The 23188-nt window shown below is 40.6% G+C and overlaps 1 protein-coding gene across 2 annotated transcripts in view; it reads left to right on the top strand.

Moving 5' to 3' along the window:
- Positions 1–22348, top strand: part of ADAMTS14 (ADAM metallopeptidase with thrombospondin type 1 motif 14) — a 69464-nt gene extending 47116 nt beyond the window's left edge. For both annotated transcript variants that reach the window (XM_087964093.1, XM_087964092.1), the window contains exons 12-22: positions 551–726; positions 2476–2609; positions 3315–3438; positions 5414–5497; positions 6568–6734; positions 7244–7409; positions 9346–9478; positions 11985–12192; positions 13468–13597; positions 15555–15647; positions 19375–22348. In XM_087964093.1, coding sequence (XP_087820219.1) covers positions 551–726; positions 2476–2609; positions 3315–3438; positions 5414–5497; positions 6568–6734; positions 7244–7409; positions 9346–9478; positions 11985–12192; positions 13468–13597; positions 15555–15647; positions 19375–19976 — 2017 coding nt within the window. In that variant the 3' untranslated portion in view covers positions 19977–22348. The remainder of the gene's footprint in view (positions 1–550; positions 727–2475; positions 2610–3314; positions 3439–5413; positions 5498–6567; positions 6735–7243; positions 7410–9345; positions 9479–11984; positions 12193–13467; positions 13598–15554; positions 15648–19374) is intronic.
- Positions 22349–23188: the final 840 nt, after the last annotated feature.

The raw sequence follows: 23188 nt of genomic DNA, 5'->3' as shown, positions 1-23188 counted from the left end.
AAGTAAAGATAATTAGAAATTTTAAAAAACCAACACAAACCACATTGAAGTAATTAACATGACAGGCCAGGATGATAAATTGCAGACTTCCAAACACGGCACCCGCAGTTGGGAGGACGCCAAAACCCAGATAAGCCTTGAGAAAGATAATGCATACTTTGCTTCCAGCAAGGTGCTGTGTGCAAACGCGCTTCTTATATCCTGTTCTTCCAGTTGCAAATAATGACAGGGATCAGGGCCCTTTCCTCTCCATTAAGCCACGTTGCTCCCTTCTCCATTCCTCCCTGTGTGCCCTAGGATGAAGAGGGGATGGTCCTGGGTCTTCCTCTGTATGCCCAGCTGGACTGTGCCCTTCCCCTGTTTCTTCCACAGCCACCGGAGCCACACTCCCACTCCCTGTCAGCTGCTCAATCTCCCCCTAGAATCAGACTCCAACAAGGGCATGACAAGAAAAGATTAAAATGAATGAAACCGAATACCTTTCCTGCTTGCCTTGGGTTGCAGAATGTGAGTACTCTGGCCCTTAATTAACTCTTTGTTTCTTTTCCAGCCCAGCTTATGGTGGCCGCCAGTGTCCAGGTGCCATGTATGAATATCAGGTTTGCAATGCCGAAGAATGCCAAGGTCCCTATGAGGATTTTCGTGCTCAGCAGTGTTCCAAGCGGAACTCTTATTACACTCATGAAAACTCTAAACACACTTGGCTTCCCTACGAGCACCCTGAGGGTAAATGTATTTATTTATTTATAGATGTCTGATAACTGCTCATCTCAAGCAGTAACCCTGGGCGGCATGCATGACAAAACATAAAAACAATTGGAACAATACAAACAAATATATACGGCAATGCTCTCACTGTGGATATAAAAAACAATTATGAAATATGAAAATGAATTAAAATGGCAATGTTTTTAAATACAAATTGGAAAAAAAACAACCATAGGTTCACAGCAGAGATAGTGTCTTCTCTGTCATTGCATCAACCACCTCCAGGTAACAGCTTCTTCCTCAAGTACCCATGCCAATCAACAGAGCCAGATTTTAAGGGTGGGGAGAGACTTTACCTCTGGTAGCAAGATGTTTCAAAGGGCAGGGAAATATTTCTTTGATAGAAGAGACTATTTGTAGCTCTGGATTGAACTGTGAGATCTCTGGTGCTGTCTGAGCTTGGTGGTTTTCTTGCAGACATTTCATTACCAACCAAGTGACATCATCAGGGCACAGACGATGCAATCTTTCTTTATTTCCCTACAGCTTTGACTACTACTTCTTTCTGAACAATAGAAACAAGGATCCTAACGCTTTTAACCTTATCTTTACAGTAAAAAAAACAACACCTTATCTCTACAGCCACTCCAGCCCAGAAAGAGCAATGAGTAAATTTCAACCATTCTTTAAATCCAGAGAAACTCATTTACTTGTTCTTGTTAAATAGCTGTTACTGCATTGAATGTAAAATATGTTACATTCACTTTGGTGACTTCTCCATGAGATGTCACTACCCCACCATATCCAAATGCCCTTTTGATCAATGTCTTGTCCAGATTGGTAACTGTGAAGAATCCTATGCAGAAGACTATCTTGTCCACAGGGAATCAGACGAGGGACCATGCTAGTTAATTCTCCTCTTATTGTTGTGTGATTTTTTCCCCCCCTTGAGGTGAGAGGTCTGTGCATAAAATACACTCTCTGTGTGTTCTGAGTACTCTTTGCTAATATTTGAGAACAATGATCCAAACAGGGTTAATATTGCATGAATAATCACCGTGGGATGACTTGCCATCACCAACTTTGATGCACGGCTATTCTTCTATGAATGAAATAATGTAACTTGTCAAACCCTTCCGGTCAAAGCTTTTATCAATGTATAGAAATTGTATAGAACGTATAGAAATAAGACGCTTCAACCCATGGCAAAGCAATGGTATTGATTGGTTATCTGCAAATATATTTATTGAAGATTATTTTTGTTTCTATGATCCAGGTGTTCCAGTTGCATATGCACCCATTTAGGCCAAGGATGTCCAACCTTAGCAACTTTAAGGCTTGTGGATTTCAACTCCCAGAATTCTGGGGCTTGAGTTCCATAGGTTCTAAAGTTGCCAAGATCGGTCACTCCTGGTTTAGGCCGTAGGATCATTGTTCTCTTCGAAAAGAAGGGAGGATTAATAGGAGGAAGAAACCATCATAGATTGGTTTCCTTGATTCCCAGGAAGTTGAATTGTAAATATTAAGGGGCGTGCATAAGTGCCCCATCGTGCCTCCCGTCCCTGTCCTATTGTCCCCATTTAATTGTACCTACTTTCTGTTTTCTTACTCATGTTTATACTTATACCTATTATTTTGTAAGCGATTGACAAATCAAAGAAATAAAAATCAAATAAATAAAAATAAAACAAAATATTGAGTTCCGCTTTGCATCTCAATTGCCAGAGCATAGAACCAATCTTTTCCGTGTATTTTTTTCTTCTGCAGATGCCCAGAAATGTGAACTGATTTGCCAGTCTGAGAAAACTGGGGATGTGGTATTTATGAATCAGGCTGTCCACGATGGTACCAGGTGCACCTACAGAGACCCCTACAGCATCTGTGTAAGGGGTGAATGTGTGGTATGTAACTTGCAGGTCCATTCAAGTTTTAGAAACTTTTCTGAAGGACTTATAATAGATATGTGATAGACATTCTCTGATTTCAATGCCAGCAGTGGCCATGGTAACTCTTGGTAAATTCTTAACGTTATACAGGTAGGACCACGTTTGAACCCCAAATTTCCATTGCTAAGCAAGGCAGTTGTTAAGTGAGTTTTGTCTCATTTTAGACCTTTCTTGCTGCAGTTGTTAAGTGAATCACTGTAGTTGTTGAGTGAATCATGCGGTCATTTAGTAAATCTGGGTTCCCCCATTGACTTGGCTTGTTGGAAGCCAACTAGGAAGGTTACAAACAGTGATCACATGACCCTGGGACAGTACAACTGTCATAAATACAGGTAGACGACAACTTTAGGACCATAATTGAGCCCAAAATTTATGTTGCTAAGTGAGAAATTTGTTAAGTGGGTTAAATTTGATTTAACAAATTTGATAAATTTGATGGTTGCCCACAGAGTAAATCAATGCTGACTGAGGAATTCTGGTAATTGATATCCACGCAACTTAAAGTCGAGAAACACTGAAGTAGATCATCCTGTCATACAGAGAGAAATAGTTAACAATATTCCGCCAGGCCTATTCTGAGTTCATTCAGAGGATTGCCATTTTGAATTTGCATCCTCAACCCCATTTCTTAATTCTGTGTTTTTCTTCTTCGAATGGCAGCATGTTGGATGCGACAGAGAAATTGGCTCTCTGAAAGAGGATGACAAGTGTGGTGTTTGCGGGGGTGACAATTCCCATTGTAGAACAGTGAAGGCGACTTTGGTCAAAACCCCCAAGCAGTCAGGTGAGAATGGAAGAACAAATGCTACTTGAAAAGGTAATAATAGTGGATTTAGTATCACAATTAAAGGTAAACATAGCTTTCTATTCTTCAGCATTCCACAGCAGTTCTTTAACATCAATAATGTGCTTCAGTCCTCTTTAAATTTTCAAAGTCTTGATAGTTGTGGGAGATGATATAATCAGTTCTTGGAAGCTATAGGGAAAGACAATGGGTAGTTGGCAGTAATATAGAAATGGATGCTGCTTAAGATTTTTGGAATGTTTTCCCACTACTAACTAGTCTAGCTAACCACTCTGGCCATCCACACTATCATTTCTTGATTGTTTATAAATGCAACCCTGTTTAGATGTTCTTGAGGTCAACCAAAGTCAGCTAGATCCTGCCAGCTGCTCTACTTTGGATAGAAAGCCAGACATGGATTTCAACAGCAATGAATAACACTTTCATAACTGTGACAGCAAACTGCTTTTAGGAGGCCTTGGCATAATCCAGGTGATATTTAAGGAAATTTGAAGTACCTAGAGAAAGTAGCAGACTTTTAAAAAAGTCTGGAAAAGTCCAGTAGTAGACATGGTTGGTAGGTATAGGTAGTCTGAAACTATAACCCCTGAGTGGAGGTCTGAGGAACTGAGTTATTACAAGTGAACTGAAGTGTAAGTAAAAGTTTAGCCAATCGTGGGGTGGCTGTCATGAGAATAACATCTAGACTTTGATTTGTGATAGTTCCCAAGAATTTTACTCGAGGACTCTATGGACAAAGGATGCATCACTCCAAGTGAGATTAGGGTAAATACAGGTCTTGATGTATGTTATAATGTGGGGCTACTAGAAAATGGTCCCTTTTAAATACTCCAAAATGCCAGCTATAACTTTATTTACCTCAAAAAAGAAGGGGAATATATGTAGTTGTTTTGGTGCGGTTCAGTGATGGGATTCAATTTTTTTTACTACCGGTTCTGTGGGTGTGGCTTGGTGGGCGTGGCAAAGGGAAGGATACTGTAAAATCTCCATTCCCACCCACTCCTGGGGGAAGTTTACTACCAGTTCTCCGAACTACTCAAAATTTCCGCTACCAGTTCTCCAGAACTGGTCAGAACCTGCTGAATACCACCTCTGGTGTAGTTCCTCCTGTTCCCCCCAAAAGTGATCCACTGAACATATTCTGAGTACCCCCATATGAACTCTGCTTTTGCTGAACACGGATTGAATCAGTTAGAAAACAAATTTCTCTTCTTTTCCTCAAAGTCCTCACCATGAGGAAATGGAGCATACTTTACTGGCTACAGACTGGAGGCTGGTGGAGGATTGTAAGTTAAGAAGCATCAGTCTTTTGTTAAAATGAAAAAAAAAGAACTAACCTGGCTTGAGTGACCCTGTGGGAAGTTTATAAATGCCCCGCATTCTTGTGGTTAGTTCAGACCACTCTAGGGTATATTCTGTACCTTTCAGGAATCAGTATGGTGCCAACAAGCTTCCTTCATGCCAAAATTTCCTTACTAAAAGAAAATAAAAATGTACATTCATGGGAAATATTATTCATCAGTCTCTGAAAGATTAAGGGGCTGCCTGACAATTCTGTAGTTGGGTACTACTATATTTTCAAACTCAATTCCCATGTTGGCAATTAAAGGCAGCTAAATATTCATGATCTTAACCCCTGGTTCAGGAAGTGGCTTATTCCTAGAAGTCTCTCAAACATGTGACTGAGGAATAAAGGCATATAAGCACAGAAGATTTGCCCACTATGATATGCAGAAATCAAAGCCTTAAATTATTATTTTTTTCCCTTCAAACTATTTATAAACAATGCATACTTGGTCATTTTCTATATGGTCATGAAAGATACCGTATCTGGGTTAACATAACAGTTCTTTGTAGCCTAGAAACTGCTGGTTCCCATCTCAGCAGCTTCATTTAAAAATATATATATTTAGCACTCATTTTAAAGATGGCTTATTTCTTTTGCAATTTTCAGGAGGTGCTCTGAAAATGTTTGAGATTCCAGTAGGTGCCAGGCATGTCCAAATTGAGGAGATGGAGCCTGCATCCCATACAATTGGTGAGAACAGATTGCCTGGGAAACAGTTGTGTATTGTACTGTGTATTCAGAGGGGTGTTTATTGTACTGTGTATTCAGAGGGATGTTTAACAAATGCTCGTCAAAAAAGAGAAGGGCTAAATCTATTCAAAATTAAAGTTCAAATAAAACAGATACTTAATTTTCTCTCATCAAGGCTGGTTTTTGGCTGAGTTAATAATTTTTCCAAAGGTGGCCTTTGCATATCATCCAGTTAATATTTTTAAACAATTACTTTATATCCTGTGCCTACTTTATCCAGTTGTCATTTCCAAAATATAAATAGGCACTGCAAGATTGGCTCCCGCATAGATTATCTATTATTAAAGTAGACAAAAACACAAGAGGTAATTTTATGCCAGTAGTATTTCAGTTCCTAGTGACTGTATGGACAAATGACTTCTAACAACAACAACAACAACCCACTTTCAATAGAATAGAAAAATTTGTCTCCACCTAGCATTTTGAAGGAGACTGATTAGCAGTAGAATAGCATATTCTACTGCTAATAGGAATTTCTGATTAAATTCTAGAGAAAATATGCTTTTTCCCCGTTTTCCTATAGTACATTAGTTCTCACAGTTAGTAAAGGACAGGTGCATACACCACATTCTGTTGTTTTATAGGTGCAAAAAATTACTGAAATAGCTGCAGATTTAACCCAATAATCAAAATAACATTTAACAGGGAAAAACACGTTCCTCTATGACTTCAGGGCTTTCTATACTTAAACAATCATTTTCATTTTCCTCTCTTCCTTTTGAAGGATGTTGATGAGAGCCATAATCCAAATAATGTCAGGAGCAAGAAATCAGGATCCAGGACAGAGTTCAAAAGTAGTACCAGTTAATTTCATGCTAGCTATATACAAGAATCTGAGCTACTAATGGTCAAAGCAAATTGGCGATAGACAAGATCCATGGATCGTGGGGGTTGGACGTGGTTCTCTTGTGGGAGCCTCGTGACTCTAAACTGATGATCTGTTTGACCCCTCACTCTCAGACCCGGCCTGATTATCATCTGCTACAAATAATTTCTTTTTCCTTCTCTAGCTGTTAAGAACCAAGCCTCTGGTGACTTCATTATCAATCCCGGCAGCATCAAGGGTGTCAAGAACCACACCTTTCTAAAGGTGGGTTTGGAATGGGAATACACCACCGAGAATGGCAAGGAAAGCTTGAGGACTAGTGGTCCCCTTCATGAAGCTATCAATGTTCTGGTAAGTCCTGAGGACACCTTAGGCTCCCACACACCTGTCCAAGAAAAGCACAAGTATTGTTTTCTTGTTTGGAACCAGGGGTGGGAGAACTGCACCCTGCAAATCATCATCATCATCATCATCATCATCATCATCATCATCATCATCATCATCACTTTCTGTGGTCCTTCCCAGTTTCCCCCAAAGGGTGTGGGACCGGAAGTTTGGATTCCAGTTCTTTTGTGGTTTTAGAGATAGGGGATGTGACCTTATTGCTGTTCTGAGCAAGTGGAAGAGAACTACTTCTCTCCTCTGTTTGCTGTCCTGTCCCATCTACAGGTAGTCAACTTATGAACCACCATTGGAACCAGAACTTCCATTGGTAAGCAAGGCAGTTGTTACGTTGAGTCATGCCTAATTTTACAAGCCTTTTTTTTCCCCACTCCAAAAAGTTAGGAAGAAAGGGACAGAAGAAACTTAGGAACATAAAGGAAGCATTTTCTTTATTATCCTGTTTCCTTTGATTCCAGGTCATCCCACAAGATGATAGTTCCAAAAGCAGCTTGATGTACAAGTACATAATTCATGAAGACCTTCTCCCTGTCATCGGAAACAATAATGTCCTTCTTGAAGAAACGGATATCTATGAGTGGGCTCTTAAGGGCTGGTCTCCGTGCTCAAAAGCTTGTGGTGGAGGTATTCTCTCTGTGCTTAGAACCGTGGCGGTGAACCTATGGCACGCATGCCACAGGTGGCACGCAGAGCCGTTTGTGTCAGCATGCGAGCTGCAGGCAAACTTACCTCACCGCGCATGTGCGTGCCTCACAGCTGATTTTCAGCTTTTTCGGCCTCCCAAAGGCTTGAGGAAGGCTTCTGCAGGCTTCTGGAGGCTTTGAAGGCTGAAAACTAGCCCCATTTCGTCACGTCCTGTTTTTCCGAAAATACTGGAAGTGACAAAACGGGGCTAGTTTTTGGCCTGCAAAGCCTCCAGAAGCCTGCAGAAGCCTTCCTCAAGCCTTTGGGAGGCCGAAAAAAGTGCAGGTAAGGGGGCGGTGGTGGGGGATTGTGCACACATGCGTAGGGGGCATGGGGGGCGCGCATTGCCTTCTGGGTGCTGGCACGCGAGCAGGAGTATGCAAGCACATGCACAATTTTTGGCACAGGAACCCAAAAAGGTTAGCCACCACTGGCTTAGAACTACTTTCCATATGCAAGCTTGTCCTGGAATGACCCAGCTCAGATGGGTCTATATTTAAATATGTAGGGAAACTCCTTTCTAGAAAAGGCACTGGATAATGAACAACGAAGGCTACCGGATCTGGAGTATCAAACTAACATGAAATGGAAGGAAAAAGATTACAAAATGTTTGTGCTTTGTTAATTCTGGTGTCATGAGCTTCTTCATACCGCTCACAAAAGATCTATGAGTGATTTTGAAATATTGTCCAAGTCAAGAATTGATGACAGTAATCTTTGATTTTACGACTATAATTGAGATCAGAAGTTCTGTTGGTAAGCAAGCAGTTACTAAATGAGTTTTATAACCTTTTCTGCCACTGTTGCTAAATGAATCACTGCAGTTGTTAAGTGAATCTGAAAGTCCCCCATTGACTTTTATTGTCAGAAACCAGCTGCAAAGTTTGCAAGTGGAGATTCTGTGACCCCAAGTTCCAGTCACAGGAAATACATGCCAGTTGCCAAGCACCTGAATTTTGATCACATAACTATGTATATGTATATATCATGTAACTGTGTGTGTTTGTGTATGTGTATAAAAAGTGTAAAATCCAATTTTTTTTCATGCAGTAGAACACAAATAGTAAAGTTACAGCCTCAGCTCTTTACTTCTACATATTTAGTAACTACTAATCATTTCTATAACAACAAGCTAATCTAATCAACAAATCCCAAAGTCAAAATTTTTATTTTTATTTTTCTGCCTCAAGCACAAAGCTTAGAAGTGGTTTCCAAGTAGAAACAAAACCAGACGTATTGTTTTCTTCAATTAGAATAGTTAATTTGGCCATCCCTGCTAGTTCCATCACTTTTTCCATCCGTTGTTCCATTGTGGAGATTGGACACACCTTTCCATTTTTGCAGATAAAGAATGCTTGCTGCAATCCACATACAGGAACAAAATCCCTATGCAGTATATATATGTATATACAGTGTGTGTGTGTGTGTGTGTGTGTGTGTGTGTGTGTGTGTGTATGTGTATGTGTATAGCAAGTGCTTTATGGGCTAGTCCTTAAAAGGAAAAGAGAGAGAGAGAGAGAGAGAGAGAGAGAGAGAGATTTATGGGCTAGTCCTTAAAAGGAAAAGAGAGAGAGAGAGAGAGAGAGAGAGAGAGAGATTTATGGGCTAGTCCTAAAAGGAAAACAGATAGGTAGATAGATAGATAGATAGATAGATAGATAGATAGATAGATAGATAGATAGATAGTGCTTTGTGGGCTAGTCCTTAAAAGAAAAACCTTTGGTTTCACTCTTATATTCATTTTAGGAATCTTCTGCATTAAAATATTCAGCATTTCCTTGCTTTACTACTGGTTCACCAAAGAGAATAAAGCACTCCTTTGCAGTTGCATTTCCAACATGCATTAAAATGCCTTTATCCTTCTGTGATCTTACAGGAATACAATACGCCAAGTATGGATGCCGGAGGAAGAATGATAACAGAATGTTACACCGGAACTTCTGTGGCAATGGAAAGAAACCGAAGCCAATCCGCAGAAGGTGTAACATACAAGAGTGCTCTCAACCGATGTGAGTGCTGCTTTTATTAACAATACAGGTGGTCCTTGAATTACAACTCTCCCTTTATTGATCATCTGAAGTTACAACAGCATTGCCCAAAAAGGGGAGCTTACAACTGTTTTTTCCACACTCGTGACTGTTACAGCATCCCCATGGTCATGTGACAAAATTTAGGGGCATGGCAACTGGTGTGTATTTAGTATAATTGCAGCATGATGGCCATGCAGTCACAGTTTATAACAAAGCAAAGTCAATACGGGAAGCCAGATTCGCTTAAGAACCACATGGTTCACTTAGCGACCACAGTGATTTGCTTAACAACTGTGGCTAAAAGGTCATAAAATGGGGTGAAACTCAATTGACTGTCTTGGGGAGCAACAGAAATTTGGGGCTCCACATTGTATTCATAAGTGGAGAGATAATTTGTGTGTTATAATTTACAAACCACCACTATCCATTCATATCAGTCATTTCTTTATGCGCCTAAATGTGTGTAACCAGCCTAACTTGCAAGCTTACATAAATGTGCATAAGTAGCATTTTTGGAAGATTTATGTTCTTTGTTTTAAAAAAAACCTTGGATGCCAGGCCGAATGAGAGAAAGAAAGAAACCCCTTGTTTTCTTATTTTATTATATAAATATATAGAGAGGACAAATTAAACTACTGACCAATTAATCTTTGTATGTATTATAAGAAAATATATTTTCAATGGACAATTTCCTGGCCCCTGGTTCACAAGGGTATAATATTTTTGTAAGATGTATGACAGAATCACAAATCAGCAAATCTTGAATACCAAGAAAACTGGTTGTTAAATTATTTGAATCCCACCACTGATTCAGATGCTGGGTCATATTTATGATGGTTGTAGTGTCCTGGGGTCATGGGATCCCCTTTAGTGACCTTCTGATAAGCAAAGTCAGTGGGGAAGCCAGATTCACTTAACAACCATGTTACTGACTTATCAACCACAGTGATCCACTTAACAGCTGTGGCAACAAAGCTTGTAAAATGGGGCAAAACTCACTTAACAAATGTCTCACTTAACAGCAGAAATGTTGGGCTCAGTTGTGGTCATAAGTTGAGGACTACCTGTATTTCAGATTGTATTTGGGAGCTCATATAATCTAGATCCATGTTTTTCAACCTCAACATCTTTAAGATGTTCTTCAACCCTCAGAATTTTCCAGTCCAAGAGAAAGGAGCTCCTTAAACAGACTATTTAACCTCATTGAATTTGGGAAACAATGAGTTGCTTTTCAGCAATAAATAAGGCTATTAACCAGAAAAAAAAAACCTTTAATGTGAGCAACAACAAAAGCTGCTTTGGTAATACCATTTTTTTTAAACAAAAAGTTGTAGCCACATGGGTACTCGACTCTTAATACTCACAACTGGAACTGTATTTCTCTGCCCTAATGATTTCTTCCAATAACCAGTTCACCAAACAGTTCAGTAAGCTAACAACCGGTTCTCCCGAAGTGGTGTGAACCAGCTGAATCCCACCACTGGTCTGAATCACATGAGCACAGGGATGTCACAAAGGTTGTATATGTGAAAAATGGTCATAAGTCAGTTTTTTCAGTGCCGTTGTAACTTTGAATGGTCACTAAAAGAATGTGTCATATCCCTGTTGGAGTCTGACTCCGAGGGAGAGATGGAACAGCTGACAAGGAGTGGGAGTGTGGCTCCGGTGGTTGTAGAGGAAACTGGGAAAGGGCACAGGCCGGATGGGCATTCAGAGGAACATCCAGGCCCATCTTAGGGCACGCAGGGAGGAGCGGATAAGGGAGAAACGTGAGTGGCATGGTCTATGGGGGAGGAAGTGGCCCTGATCCCCTGCATGGGCTGCAGCTGGGAGGACTGGTTAAAAGGACAAACTGCGCATGGCAAAGTTGCTGGAAGCAAAGTATGCATTCTTGTCAGAGCTTAACTGTGTTTTGGCTTACTCCCAACTGTGGTTGCTGCATTATCTGGTAGAAGTCTGCAATTAATCATCCTTACCTGCCATAGTAATTCCTTCAGTGTGGTTTGTGTTGGGTTTTTTATTTCGAATTAACTTTACTTTGGGTGCAGACTGCATTTACTCCAGTGGTGGGATTCATTTTTTTTTTACTATTGGTTCAGTGGGCATGGCTCGGTGGGTGTGGCAGGGGAAGGATACTGTAAAATCTCCAGTCAGAGGTGGTATTTGCTGTTCCTCCAAACTACTAAAAATTTCCGCTGGTCAAAACCTGCTGAATACCACCTCTGATTTACTCCCTCCGTAAACTGTTTTCTTTAAGAGTTTGATATCCAGCCGAGGATAATTGGACATTGGGGCCAAGTTGGAGGCATTAAAGGGACTTTCTTCTATTGTTGTGACTTGGCTATTATTGTGTCAAGCCCCGGGTCATCACAGAACGGTTTAAGGCGAGGGCTACCTGTATTACCTCAGTTGACATTGGTCAGAAAGAATGAGGACATTAATTGTTAGGAATTCACAGTCCTGCTTTTTGCTGTTCTCTTGGCAGCTGGGGGACTGAGCAGTGGGGAGCTTGCAGTAAATCCTGTGGCAAACTTGGGATTCAGGCCAGAGTGGTGCACTGCATACAACAGCTACAGAACGGTACCAACCGGACCATGCATTCAAAGTACTGCGCAGGAGAGAAGCCAGATACCCGGAGGCCTTGCAGCCGCATCCCATGTCCTGCCCAGTGGAGGACAGGGGCTTGGTCTCAGGTAAGGCATCAGTCCCATGTGGTCCCATCACTGCCTTAACAGCTTATGGAGATACTGGATCTGGGATCTCTTCCTCCCGCAGGTACCCCTGAAACGGAGACAGAAAAGAGTCTCTTCGTTTGGATCATTTCAAAACATCCTGTCCCAACATTTGGAGGTGGCTTTGTTTCCCCAAAACAAAATGCAAAATGTTTTTGAAAATAATACATAAGTTCCGAGAGGTGGGACAGCTTTGAATCACATCAACTGAAAACAGCACAGAGCACCTAGCTGTCCTGCTCAGAATGGCTGTGTTTTTGTTTCATCCACCACCCCAAATTCACACAACACCTGGGTTTTGTTTGGCGTGCAAAATCCCTGAGACAGCTGGTTCACACTTGAAACATGTTGAATCTGGTCCATTTTGTAAATCTTTTCTACCTATTGATCTCTTCAAGTGATGTCTTGCCAGGGTATAGAATGAATGTGTTGGGAAAAAAACATAGGAGATGGAATTTGTCAAATCCAATCATTGATGTACTTTACTTGGAATGTTTTATCCCAACTTTTTTCACTGGGTATTCCACAATCTCTCAGATATATTGGACCTACAATTTATTTCAGATAATGGAAAAGGATGTAATGATAGCCGCCATCAGCTGATTGCATGGTTAGAATTAATGCTGATTTGATATTTCTCCAAAACCTTGACTTGGCACTATACTTTTGATATGAAACACATTATTACTTTTTCTCTAAGCCTTGGTGAGCATTGATCCTAGCGTTGTAACATGTGAATCCCTCAAGTAGTCTAGCCTCATATTGTCAATTTTAATTAAGTGTTTTTTAACTTTTTATGTTTTGGTTTGGTATCTATTTTGTTTGCATTGTTAGATACCTTGGGTACTTGTGTTTTAATTGGGTCTGCCTCCAGGATCACATGCAATATGGCAACATAAATTCAATAAATAAAAAGGAGAGGAGAGGAAAGGAAAGGAAAATCCAGCTACAGCAACTTTTTTCAAATTTGGCTACTTTTAAGATGTGTGAATTTCATCTCCCAGTATAATGGCTGGGAAATTCTGGAAGTTGAAGTTGATACATTTTATAGTTGCCAAATTTGAAAAACTCTGAGCTAGGAGAACCATTTGTGCACCCTGTTCTAATCACAATTACATTTTTGGAGCTTCCTCAATGGAGCTGCCTTATTCATTTAATTGAAGACTCTTTTTATTAGCTACAACTTTCCTTCTTTTCACTTCCTTGATCGATCTGCTTCTTCTTCTCCTATGACAGTGCTCAGTCAGCTGCGGAGAAGGCATTCAGCAACGCCAAGTGGTCTGCAAGTCCAAGGACAACAGCATTGGTCAGTGTGATAATGAGAAGCCAGAAGCTTTCCAAGTTTGCCAACTGGAGGAATGCCCAGGTGAGAGAACCTGGAATTGTGGAAGGAATTAAATAACAGTGTCTATACATGTGTAATGAAATGAAATAGCTCCATTGTTGGAAATAAACCAAAACCAAAATGTCAGACTGCTGGTCAACATGCACGCGAGTGGCTCTATTCTTGCACAGACTTAACAATATATTTTTACATTTCTCGGTGGCTTTTTGGCTGTCTCTTTGGGAGTTCAGTTCTCTATTGAATTCTCTATTCAAGGCTTTCAGTGACAACAGGTTGACTTGGTGTGAGGAGCAAACTTCCAGTTAGAGAAAAGAAGTGGAGGAGGATAGAAAGCTGTCATGTAATTCTCTGGGGTGCAGAAATTACTCAGCCTATCAGGCAGTGAGGGAAAAAAAGTAGTTTGTTCTCAGCCACATGGGGAAGAAGAGGGAATTTCCACACTCACAACCCACACCTACACATACTACAAATAACAGAATAACAGAGTTGGAAGGTCTTCTAGTCCAACCCCCTGCTCAGGCAGGAGATCCTATACCATTTCAGACAAGTGGTTGTCCAATCTCTTCTTAAAAACCTCCAATGTTGGAGCACCCACAACTTCTAGAGACAAGTCCTTCCATTGATTAATTGTTCTAATTGTTAGGCAATTTCTCCTTAGTTCTAGGTTGGATCTCTCCTTCATTAGTTTCCATCCATTGCTCCTTGTCCTGCCTTCAGGTGCTTTGGAGAATAAGTTGACCCCCCTCATCTTTTGGCAGCCACTGCTATCAAGTCACCTCTAGTTCTTCTCTTCATTATTCTAGACATAGCCATTCCCTGCAACCATTTTTCACAAGTTTTATAAAAAAAATTACAAATGAGAACTACCAAGGCTGAAAACACCTTGTGGACATCTATCTGTTTTGAATGAGCCACATCTGTGGGAATGTGTTTGTGTGTGGGGGTGATTGTGAGAGTAGTGTGGCACTACTATAAGTTCCATCCCTTTTATATGTTAAATGTGCATTGCATATACATTTGAAAGAGGTGGGAGCTTATACAGATGGTGCAACGCTTTCATTATGTTAATGAAAGTGGTAAATTCTACAGATGCCTCTGTCCTGATAATCTTGGAGCTGCCTCCAAAAATATTATTTCAAGGAAGCTTAGGCTACAATAAGTTGTGTAAAGTAGTGGCCCCTAACCTTTTGGGTCCCAGGGACCGGTTCCATAGAGGGCAGTTTTTCTGTGGACCGGAGAGGAGGTTTTGTGTGCTGCCTGGATCCCATGCGTGGGCACATGGGACTTTGCTTACTTGCGGGGTCCAATTTCTGGCGAGCCATGGACTGTAGCCAGTCCACAGCCCGGGAGTTGGGTACCCCTGGTTTAAAGGAACAAAGTACATGTAGCCCTTGAATTATGATCACAATTGGGAATTTCAATCGCTAAGCAATGCAATCATTAAGTCATCAATGACCAGACCCAGTTTTATGACCATTTTTACCATAGTCTTTAAGTAAATCATCACAATCGTTAGGCAAATCTGGTTTTCCCAACTGACATTGCTTCTCAGAAGTCGGCCTAGGATGCTGCAACCAGTTGTAAATGCACATTAATTGTGATCATGTAACCATGATGCTGGTTCAACTGTCATAACTTGAGGATGGGTTATAAATAACTTTTTCTGACGCTATTATAACTTTGAACCATCGTTAAGTGAATAGTCATGAATCAAGGACTACCTGTACACCTGTTTGGCATTTTCTTCAGGAGGCTTCAACCAGAGGTCTCCAAACTTGGCAACTTTAAGACTTGTGGACTATAGCTGGCCGGAGAATTCTGGGAGTTGAAGTTCACAAGCCTTAAAGTTGCCAAGTTTGGAGACCTCTGGCTTAAACCATCTCACTAAAAATGGAAAATTATGCTGGGGAAAGGTTTAGTGACCCCATCTACTTTGAAGCTGAGATCCAGATGAGTTATTTTATTTCCGTTCTTTTAGGAAATCCACCAAACACCAGCAATCACGTGACTCCACAGGTCCAGTGGGTTTCAGAGGAGACTGTCCAACATCCCGTTAGCAAGGTATCATCAAGTAAGTACAGACTTTCATATTCTGAATCAACTTCTCTCAACTCTTTTATTCTCCTCAGCATAAGAAGATTCAGTCCAGGAAGCCTTAGAATTTCCATTCAGGTTGTGACAGCTTTACCATAATTTCTTGTACATAGTATTAGTAAAATGCCAAAACAGAAGAAGATTTTACTCAGAACAAGGAGAATCTATTCCCAAAATGCATTTGGGGTTCCTTGTCATTTTTCTGATCCCCAAACTAAATTTTGAATTACCCCAAACTTTTTCTGGAATACTGAGAAGATAGGATGCTCTCAATCTCATTGTGTAAGTGAATGAATACATTTACTAAAACCTACTAAAACCTTTTTTTTAAACAATCGCTTGCTAAACCACCAAGCATAATTTGGTTTGCCAGCTATCCAAGTGTGCATAAGTCAATGAATCACATTAAACTAATAAAAAACATAATAGCCAAAAATGGATCTTTGTAAAACAAAATCAGAAGGATGCTGCTGTTATTGTCCAGATAACTATCATCTGCCTAACCACTGAATGGAAATAATGAGAGACGCAATTCTTGAGAAGAACAGAATGATCTTACTTTCCTGGGGACAATAAATTGTTCCTTATGTTATAGTACACCAAGCTTAGTAAATATTTTCATAATGTAGAAAGTATTTAATTTGCTTCCACTAAAAAAATGTACAGTCCCAGGTGAGATTAATGCTGATTCATTGGTATCATTCTTTATACATGTTTACTGCACGTGTTACATGTGTTTGTGGCTTTACATGTGTTTATAGCAGTGGCATTTACTGCTAGGAAAGCCATGTAGGATTAAAGCTTTCCAAGATTGTATTCCTGTCTGCAGTGGTGGGATTCATTTTTTTTTACTACCGGTTCAGTGGGCGTGGCTTGGTGAGCGTGGCAGGGTAAGAATACTGTAGGTGGTATTTGCTGATTCTCTGAACTACTCAAAATTTCCGCTAGCGGTTCTCCAGAACTGGTCAGAATTTGCTGAATACCACCTCTGCCTGTCTGTTCAGTCATGTTAGGCTAATATCTACTCAGAAATAAAGTGGATGAGTTAGAGAGGCGTAGTCTTGAGGTAAGTATGTTCAGTTTTTTTTTTCTTTTTAGTAAAATCAACTGCCATTCAGCATCCTTTAGGTATTTGCAAATAGCCCAGATCTATCTACTCCAGAGGTATCTAAACTTGGCAACTTTAAGACTTGTGGACTTCAACTCCCAGAATTCTGGGAGTTGAAGTCCACAAGTCTTAAAGTTGCCAAGTTTGGGGACCCCTGATCTATTCTGTTTAGTCTAAAAGCTGTTTCTTTGCATTAAGTTTAATCACATTTCTATGTTGGTATTTCTGCTTGCCTGGTTTATATTTTTTACACCGCCTTAAGTCAGGTTGGTGTAATGGTTAAAGACACTGTGCTAAAAATCAGGAGATGTGAGTTGTAGTCCTCATTAGTCAGAGACCCAGCCAGAAGATTATGGCAACCCCTCAGCTCTGGGATGGAGGCAATGGCAGCCACTTTAAAAAATATTGTCAAGAAAAGTTATACTGAGATTCTCAGTCATCCAGGTCTTGGTTGTCCCAAATATGTTTTTTTTTTCCAAGAGGCAACTGGTCTTTCTTTGTTTTTCCTTGAATATATTTTGCTTCTCATCCAAGAAACTTCTTCAGATGAAACGTCTTCAAGGAAAAACAAAGGAAGTTCAGTTGCCTCCTGAGAAAGCATCTTTGGGACTATACTGACTGCTCATTTGAGACTGACTCAAAAGTACAACCCCCAAACCTGTAAAGATGCTGCTCAGCATCTTTGCTGTTCATCTCATCATCTTCCCTTCTGAGGCTTCAAACGTAACATTCTATCTTGTTGAGCTACTCATAAGTTTAACGCGAACGACGTGCTTATTCTTGTCTTCCATAAGCAGTGAAGGATAGCCCGTTCTTTTTTTTTTTTCCCCTGAACTGGCATTGATTTAAATCAAATGTCTATGTTGCAAACTTCTTTTTATAAAATGGTTTATCTCGAGAAACAGAAAACGTCCCACTTCTAAAGCCTATATAACAGTAGAGCAAGGCTTTTGAGGTTGGGATTGACAGTTTCTTCAGAGCAAAAGGCGAAGGGAATGCTCATTACTCATTTATGACTCCTGACACAAATCATCATATCATGATAAAAATACCACTGACATCCTGAATTTCTGATAATCCTGTTTAGTTTACTCCATATGTTTCCCTTGAAGATTATTATGTAGTACTAAAAATTCTGTGGCTCCTCTTTTGTCTAACCCTGTCTCTTCTCTTTTTCTTTCTCCTTGTTAATAACTCCTAGCCTTCTAGTTCTCATCTATTTGTGTATGCATCCGTGCTACTCTTTCAGTATTGCAAGAATGATGTAGACATGGTTGATTTAATTTGGATGTACTTGTATATAACGGGGGGTTGTATTTGCATAATATTTATATTATTTTTTTGGACAATGATCGTACAACCCAGAATGTTTATTAGTTATATTTGAGATAGTTACAGGTAGTCCTCAACTTATGACCACAATTTGAGCCCAAGATTTCTGTGGATAAATGAGATGTTTGTTAAGTGAATTTTGCTCCATTTTATGACTTTTCTTGCCACAGTTAAGTTAGTAACCCGGTTGTTAAGTGAATCTGACTTCCCCGTTGATTTTGTTTGTCGGGAGGTTGCAAAAAAGTGATCAACATGACCCCAGGACATTGCAACCGTCATAAATATGAATCAGATGCCAAGCAGCTGAATTTTGATTACATGGTCGTGGGGAATTGTCGTAAGTGTGAAAAACAGTCACAAGTCACGTCATTCAGTATTGTTGGCAACTCTAAAAAGACCGTAGAAATATTTTATGAGGGTGACAATGAATTCAATGAAAGCATCTTAGATTCTGCTTTATGTAAGCACTGGACTTTTCCCCTTCAACTGAAAAGAATGAACTTCTGAAAGCTAGATAGTTCAAAAGGAATTCTTTATTGAAAGGAGTAATCCAGATACTAGTCAAAGCAGAATCTAAGATGCTTCCAGGCGTACAGTAATAGATAAAGGGAGTTAGAACCCCTCCCCTTATTCGGATGTGGATTTAGTCAAACAAGGAACCAACATGTTAATTACCTCCCCTCCCCCCTTTTCTGGGAACGTATCTTAGAAGAGTTTCCCAGGGAGTATCCTCCGGAGCTGGAATTTTTATGGTCCCTTCTCCTCTTGCTATCTCTCCAAGAGGTGACAAGTTTCTAGACATCTGGCTCCAGTCCTCCAGTTGTATATCATGTGCAGGTTATACAGATTCAATATAAGATTTAAGATATTCAGGTTTACATCAAAAAGGATTACTTGTACAATTCCCCCCCACCCCCTTCTTCTTCCATTGAAGAATGGCAGATACACAGATCTGACAATGAGTCTCAGATTCGGCTACACCCAGGCAGTGCTGGACGTGTTAACTCCCAATAAATCCTTCTGAAGTATTGGAAGTTTGGCTCGAGGCTCATGATTTAAATGGGGGTAACTGCCGGAATCCTGACAGCTGTTTAGATGGTCACTAAGTGGACTGTTGTAAGTCAAGGACTACCTGCATTGTGGTTGTTGTTTTTTTAACCCTTCCAACTCTGGGCATTTGGCAGCACTTTGTCTGCCTGAGTAAAGGGTATTTTCACATCACTTCAAGAAACCTTTTTGTGATTTATTTTTTCTCTCGTCACAGAGGTGTCTTGCCTTGGGGACAAGTCTGTATTCTGCCATATGGAAGTCCTGGCTCGATACTGCTCCATTCCCAGCTACCACAAGCTGTGCTGTGAATCCTGCAGCAAGAAAGTTGCCACCACTGGGCCTCCTGGTGTTGACCGCACAGCCCCTGAGACTGAAGTACAGGAGGGAACTGTCCTTCCCAGCCTTTTGCCACCACTGCCTTTCCACCCCACAGCTGTGAGTCACCTGCAGAGGATAGAGGCTACTACTCCAAAGGAGACGCAGGCAGTTCATCCCTTGCCCACCAGTTTAACGGCTCACAGCTTATGCCGGGCAACTGCCCCCTGGCACTGTCCTGGCAACACCACCGCAAGAGTTAGAAGATCAGGCCGGCTGTCTTCTCTTCGCCAGCTGACAGCTGGGTGGATTCCCGAGAACCTCCAGATTAACTCAACGTTCCAGTGGTTCCCTTTAATGTTGGACAAAATTTTAGCTGCATCGCAGGGAGACAGCAAATCCTCCCATGTCTCTTCAGGTGTAGCAGAACAGGGAAGGGACAATGGGGTGTTGGAAGAGCCAGCTGCCATTTCCAGGACCTCTTCCTTGACACTGACATGAGCATGGCTATTTTTTTGCTAGAAGTCTCTCTCTCTCTCTCCCTCTCCCTCCCTCCCTCCTTCTTTCTTTCTTTTTTTCTTTCTTTCTCCACAGATTCTTCGGGGCGCCATCAAGACGTTCCTCCTTTGAGGGATGCAAAGCAATAGCCCATTCGTTTCTAATAGCAACAACATTTTTGCTCTTTTTCTAAAGGCTTAAAAAGCCAAAGAAAGCCAGGAGCAAAAGGGTACAGTTGCAGCTGCCATTTTCCTTACAATGAAAACCCAAGAGTCACTGCCTCTAGTCTAGATTATTTAAGAACATTATCTTCAGTAAGCAGCTTTTTTCTTTAAAGGTGCTAACAAGAGATGTTTTTTAAAGCAATATAAGGGAACAGAAACAAAGCATCCAAACCCAGGGATCTTGTTTTCTTCCTCCTTGGTTTCTTACCCATTTCTGCTGCTATTCCTGTCATTCTGAAATGGGTTTTTTATTACATAGCTTTAGCCTGAGTGGAATATGAACCTGTCAGTTTTAAGCCATATAAGGAAGATTTCGTGTGGAGGAGAACAGTGAAGAGAACTAGTTTAAAAAAAATAGGAGAGGTGTGAATGTACAATTCTGATTAAGTAAGACTCCTAAACCCACAACACAGCATCCAATCTGATTGGTTGGAAGTCTTTGGGAAATTACAAACTTTATTAGAAACCAAGCGGGGAGAAAGTACGAACATAATGGTTCACTGGTTGGATCAGATCAAATGTCCATTTATTTTAAACGAAAAGGGTTATCTAGTTGGTCCACCTTATGAAAGCTGGGTTTTTTTTTAAAGGCAGCTCACCTCCCTGCTCAACCTTTAGTGGGACATGATGAGTAGTACATTTAGAAGGGCAGTGGGTTGAGATGGCCATGGGTGTCAATAGGACTAGAAACAGACAGGATGCTGCCCTCCTTGCCTGGAGTCTTCAAGGAAGAGTTAATCCCTCTACTGTAGGGTGCTGTCACCGAACCCCTGTTTGGCTTGTCCCAACTCTTACCTGTTCAGTAAGTGCTTGTTGTCTAATTCAGACAACATCTCTGATTCCAGCACTTCATCTATAGCAGCCCTTGGCTAGACAATCACAAGTGATGGCTTTCATAGAAAGGAGCAAGGACAGTAACATGCAATAGACTGCTTTTGCTTCTGAAATAATGTTATGGGGATTAAAAAGGTTGTATAGAGGATCTTTTTTTCAATATTTTGGTTTCTGTTGTGGTTCGTGCTTCATTTCCTTTGAAAGTATTATTTTTCATTGGCATGGGCTGTTTTGGATTCTGCTGGAGGTGGAAAGTGAGAAGTCCAATCTCCCTACTTTTAATATGATATGCGCATCAAGACATTCAGTATACATTGGATCAGGGATGTCCAATCTTGGTAACTTTAAGACATGTGGACTTCAACTTCCAGAATTCCTCATCTAACCATGCTGGCTGGGGAATTCTGGGAGTTGAAGCCCACAGGTCTTAAAGTTGTCAAGGTTGGACACACTTCATTAGATAATTGACTAAAGACTTATTTAAAAACTGCTCAGTGACACATAACCAGGAACGCATTGGTAGTTTTGACCTTATGTTGAAGAACTTAAGAGGCATGTGCTGTAAGATTACTGTCTATATATGGGGAATGACATACAGGGAAGCTATCAACCTCATGTATTTTAATCACTAAATCAAGCCTATCTTAAACACCCCATTCCATATATGATCTTAAATCTCTTTATTTTCAGGGGATGTGGTTGGTTTAGATTTTATAGCAATCACCTTTCCCTTTCATATTCGCATCACACATGCAAGTTGACAGTCCTTCACTATCTGTCCTTTCTTGCCCCTTTTTAAAATGGTACAAGCATAATCTCAGGGATCAGAACAACTTTTACTTGCAGTAATCTGGGTTAACTTCTCAATTCTCACATTTTTGTTCCCTGTGAGATGATCTGGGTGTGGCTATGAAAAACTTCCTTTTTTAGGGGAGTGGGAAGGATACCATGTTTTTCTTTTTTTAAAAAAAAAATTACTAGATCTCCGGCAAGCCTATAATTGTTTGCATTCAGAATAGATATTTAACATTTGCTTTCACTGAAACTCTAGGAAAGATAAAAAGTACACCTCTCACCTTTTGAGAAGCTTGTTTTGAAAGTCCACTGTTGTGGGAAACTGATACTGATTATATAGAATTGTGGGAAAGGAAATAAAAAGAAGATTGGCATTATAGTTTTATTTGGTTTAAAAGATACAGGAAATCCCTTGATAGCAGAGGTCAGAAGCATTTGTATATTTTCAAGGCCATCAGCAAAACACTTGGATGGCTAGTATTGCATTCAGTATGTGAGGCCTGGTAGTGAGGCCACACCTGGAATATTGCTTCCAATTTTGGTCACCATGATACAAAAAAAAAAAAGATACTGAGACCCTAGAAAGCATGCAGAGAACAGCAACAAAGATGATGGAGGGCCTTGAGGCTAAACCATATGATGAACAATTGAAGGAACTAGGTATGTCTAGTCTAACAAAGAGAAGGATTAGGGGTGACTTGATAGAAGTCTTCCAATACTTGAAGGAGAGCCACAGAGTAGAGGGGGTTGACTTATTCCCCAAAGCATCCGAGGACAGGACAAGGAGCAACAGGTTAAAGAGAGAGCCTACTTGGAAGTAAAGAGAAATGTCGTAGCAGTGAGAGCAATAAACCAATGAAACAGCTGGCCTCCCAGAGTTGGTGGATGCTCTATCACTGGAGGTTTTCAAGGAAAGTTTGGAAAACCGTTTGTCCAGGATGGAATAAGGACCCTTGAACTGGGTAGCAAGTTGGACCAGAGGCCCATGCCTATGATTCTAAGAAAATAATGTGAACATTGGCTTCCCTTAATCTCGCATGCTGCCCTCCTCTGTGGCCAGTCTCCTTTTCTCTCCTTTCATTCCACTGTTTGCTTTATTCTCATTCTTCTTTTGGCATCTTCCCCTTTAATAGTTCTGTCTTCTAGCTTCATAGCAGACATTCTATATGCTACAATTAGTTTCATTCCTCCTCCTCCTCCAACCCTTTCTTCATCACAACAGCTTAGCCAACAGCTAGCAGAAAAGTCAAGATGAGAACAGGAGGATAAGAATAAGAATCTTTTTACCAACAGTGACAGGAAGATAATATTTTTTACCTCACAGTTTTTTATGTCACTGTTTACGTCAAGATTACAGTTACA

Source organism: Notechis scutatus, chromosome 4, assembly GCF_049901735.1.
Source record: "Notechis scutatus isolate UNSWTSFEM ecotype Mainland chromosome 4, rNotScu1.2, whole genome shotgun sequence".
Taxonomy (NCBI): Eukaryota; Metazoa; Chordata; class Lepidosauria; order Squamata; family Elapidae; genus Notechis; species Notechis scutatus.
Note: the sequence above shows the minus strand (reverse complement) of the source record. Positions and strands in the feature narration are given on the sequence as shown.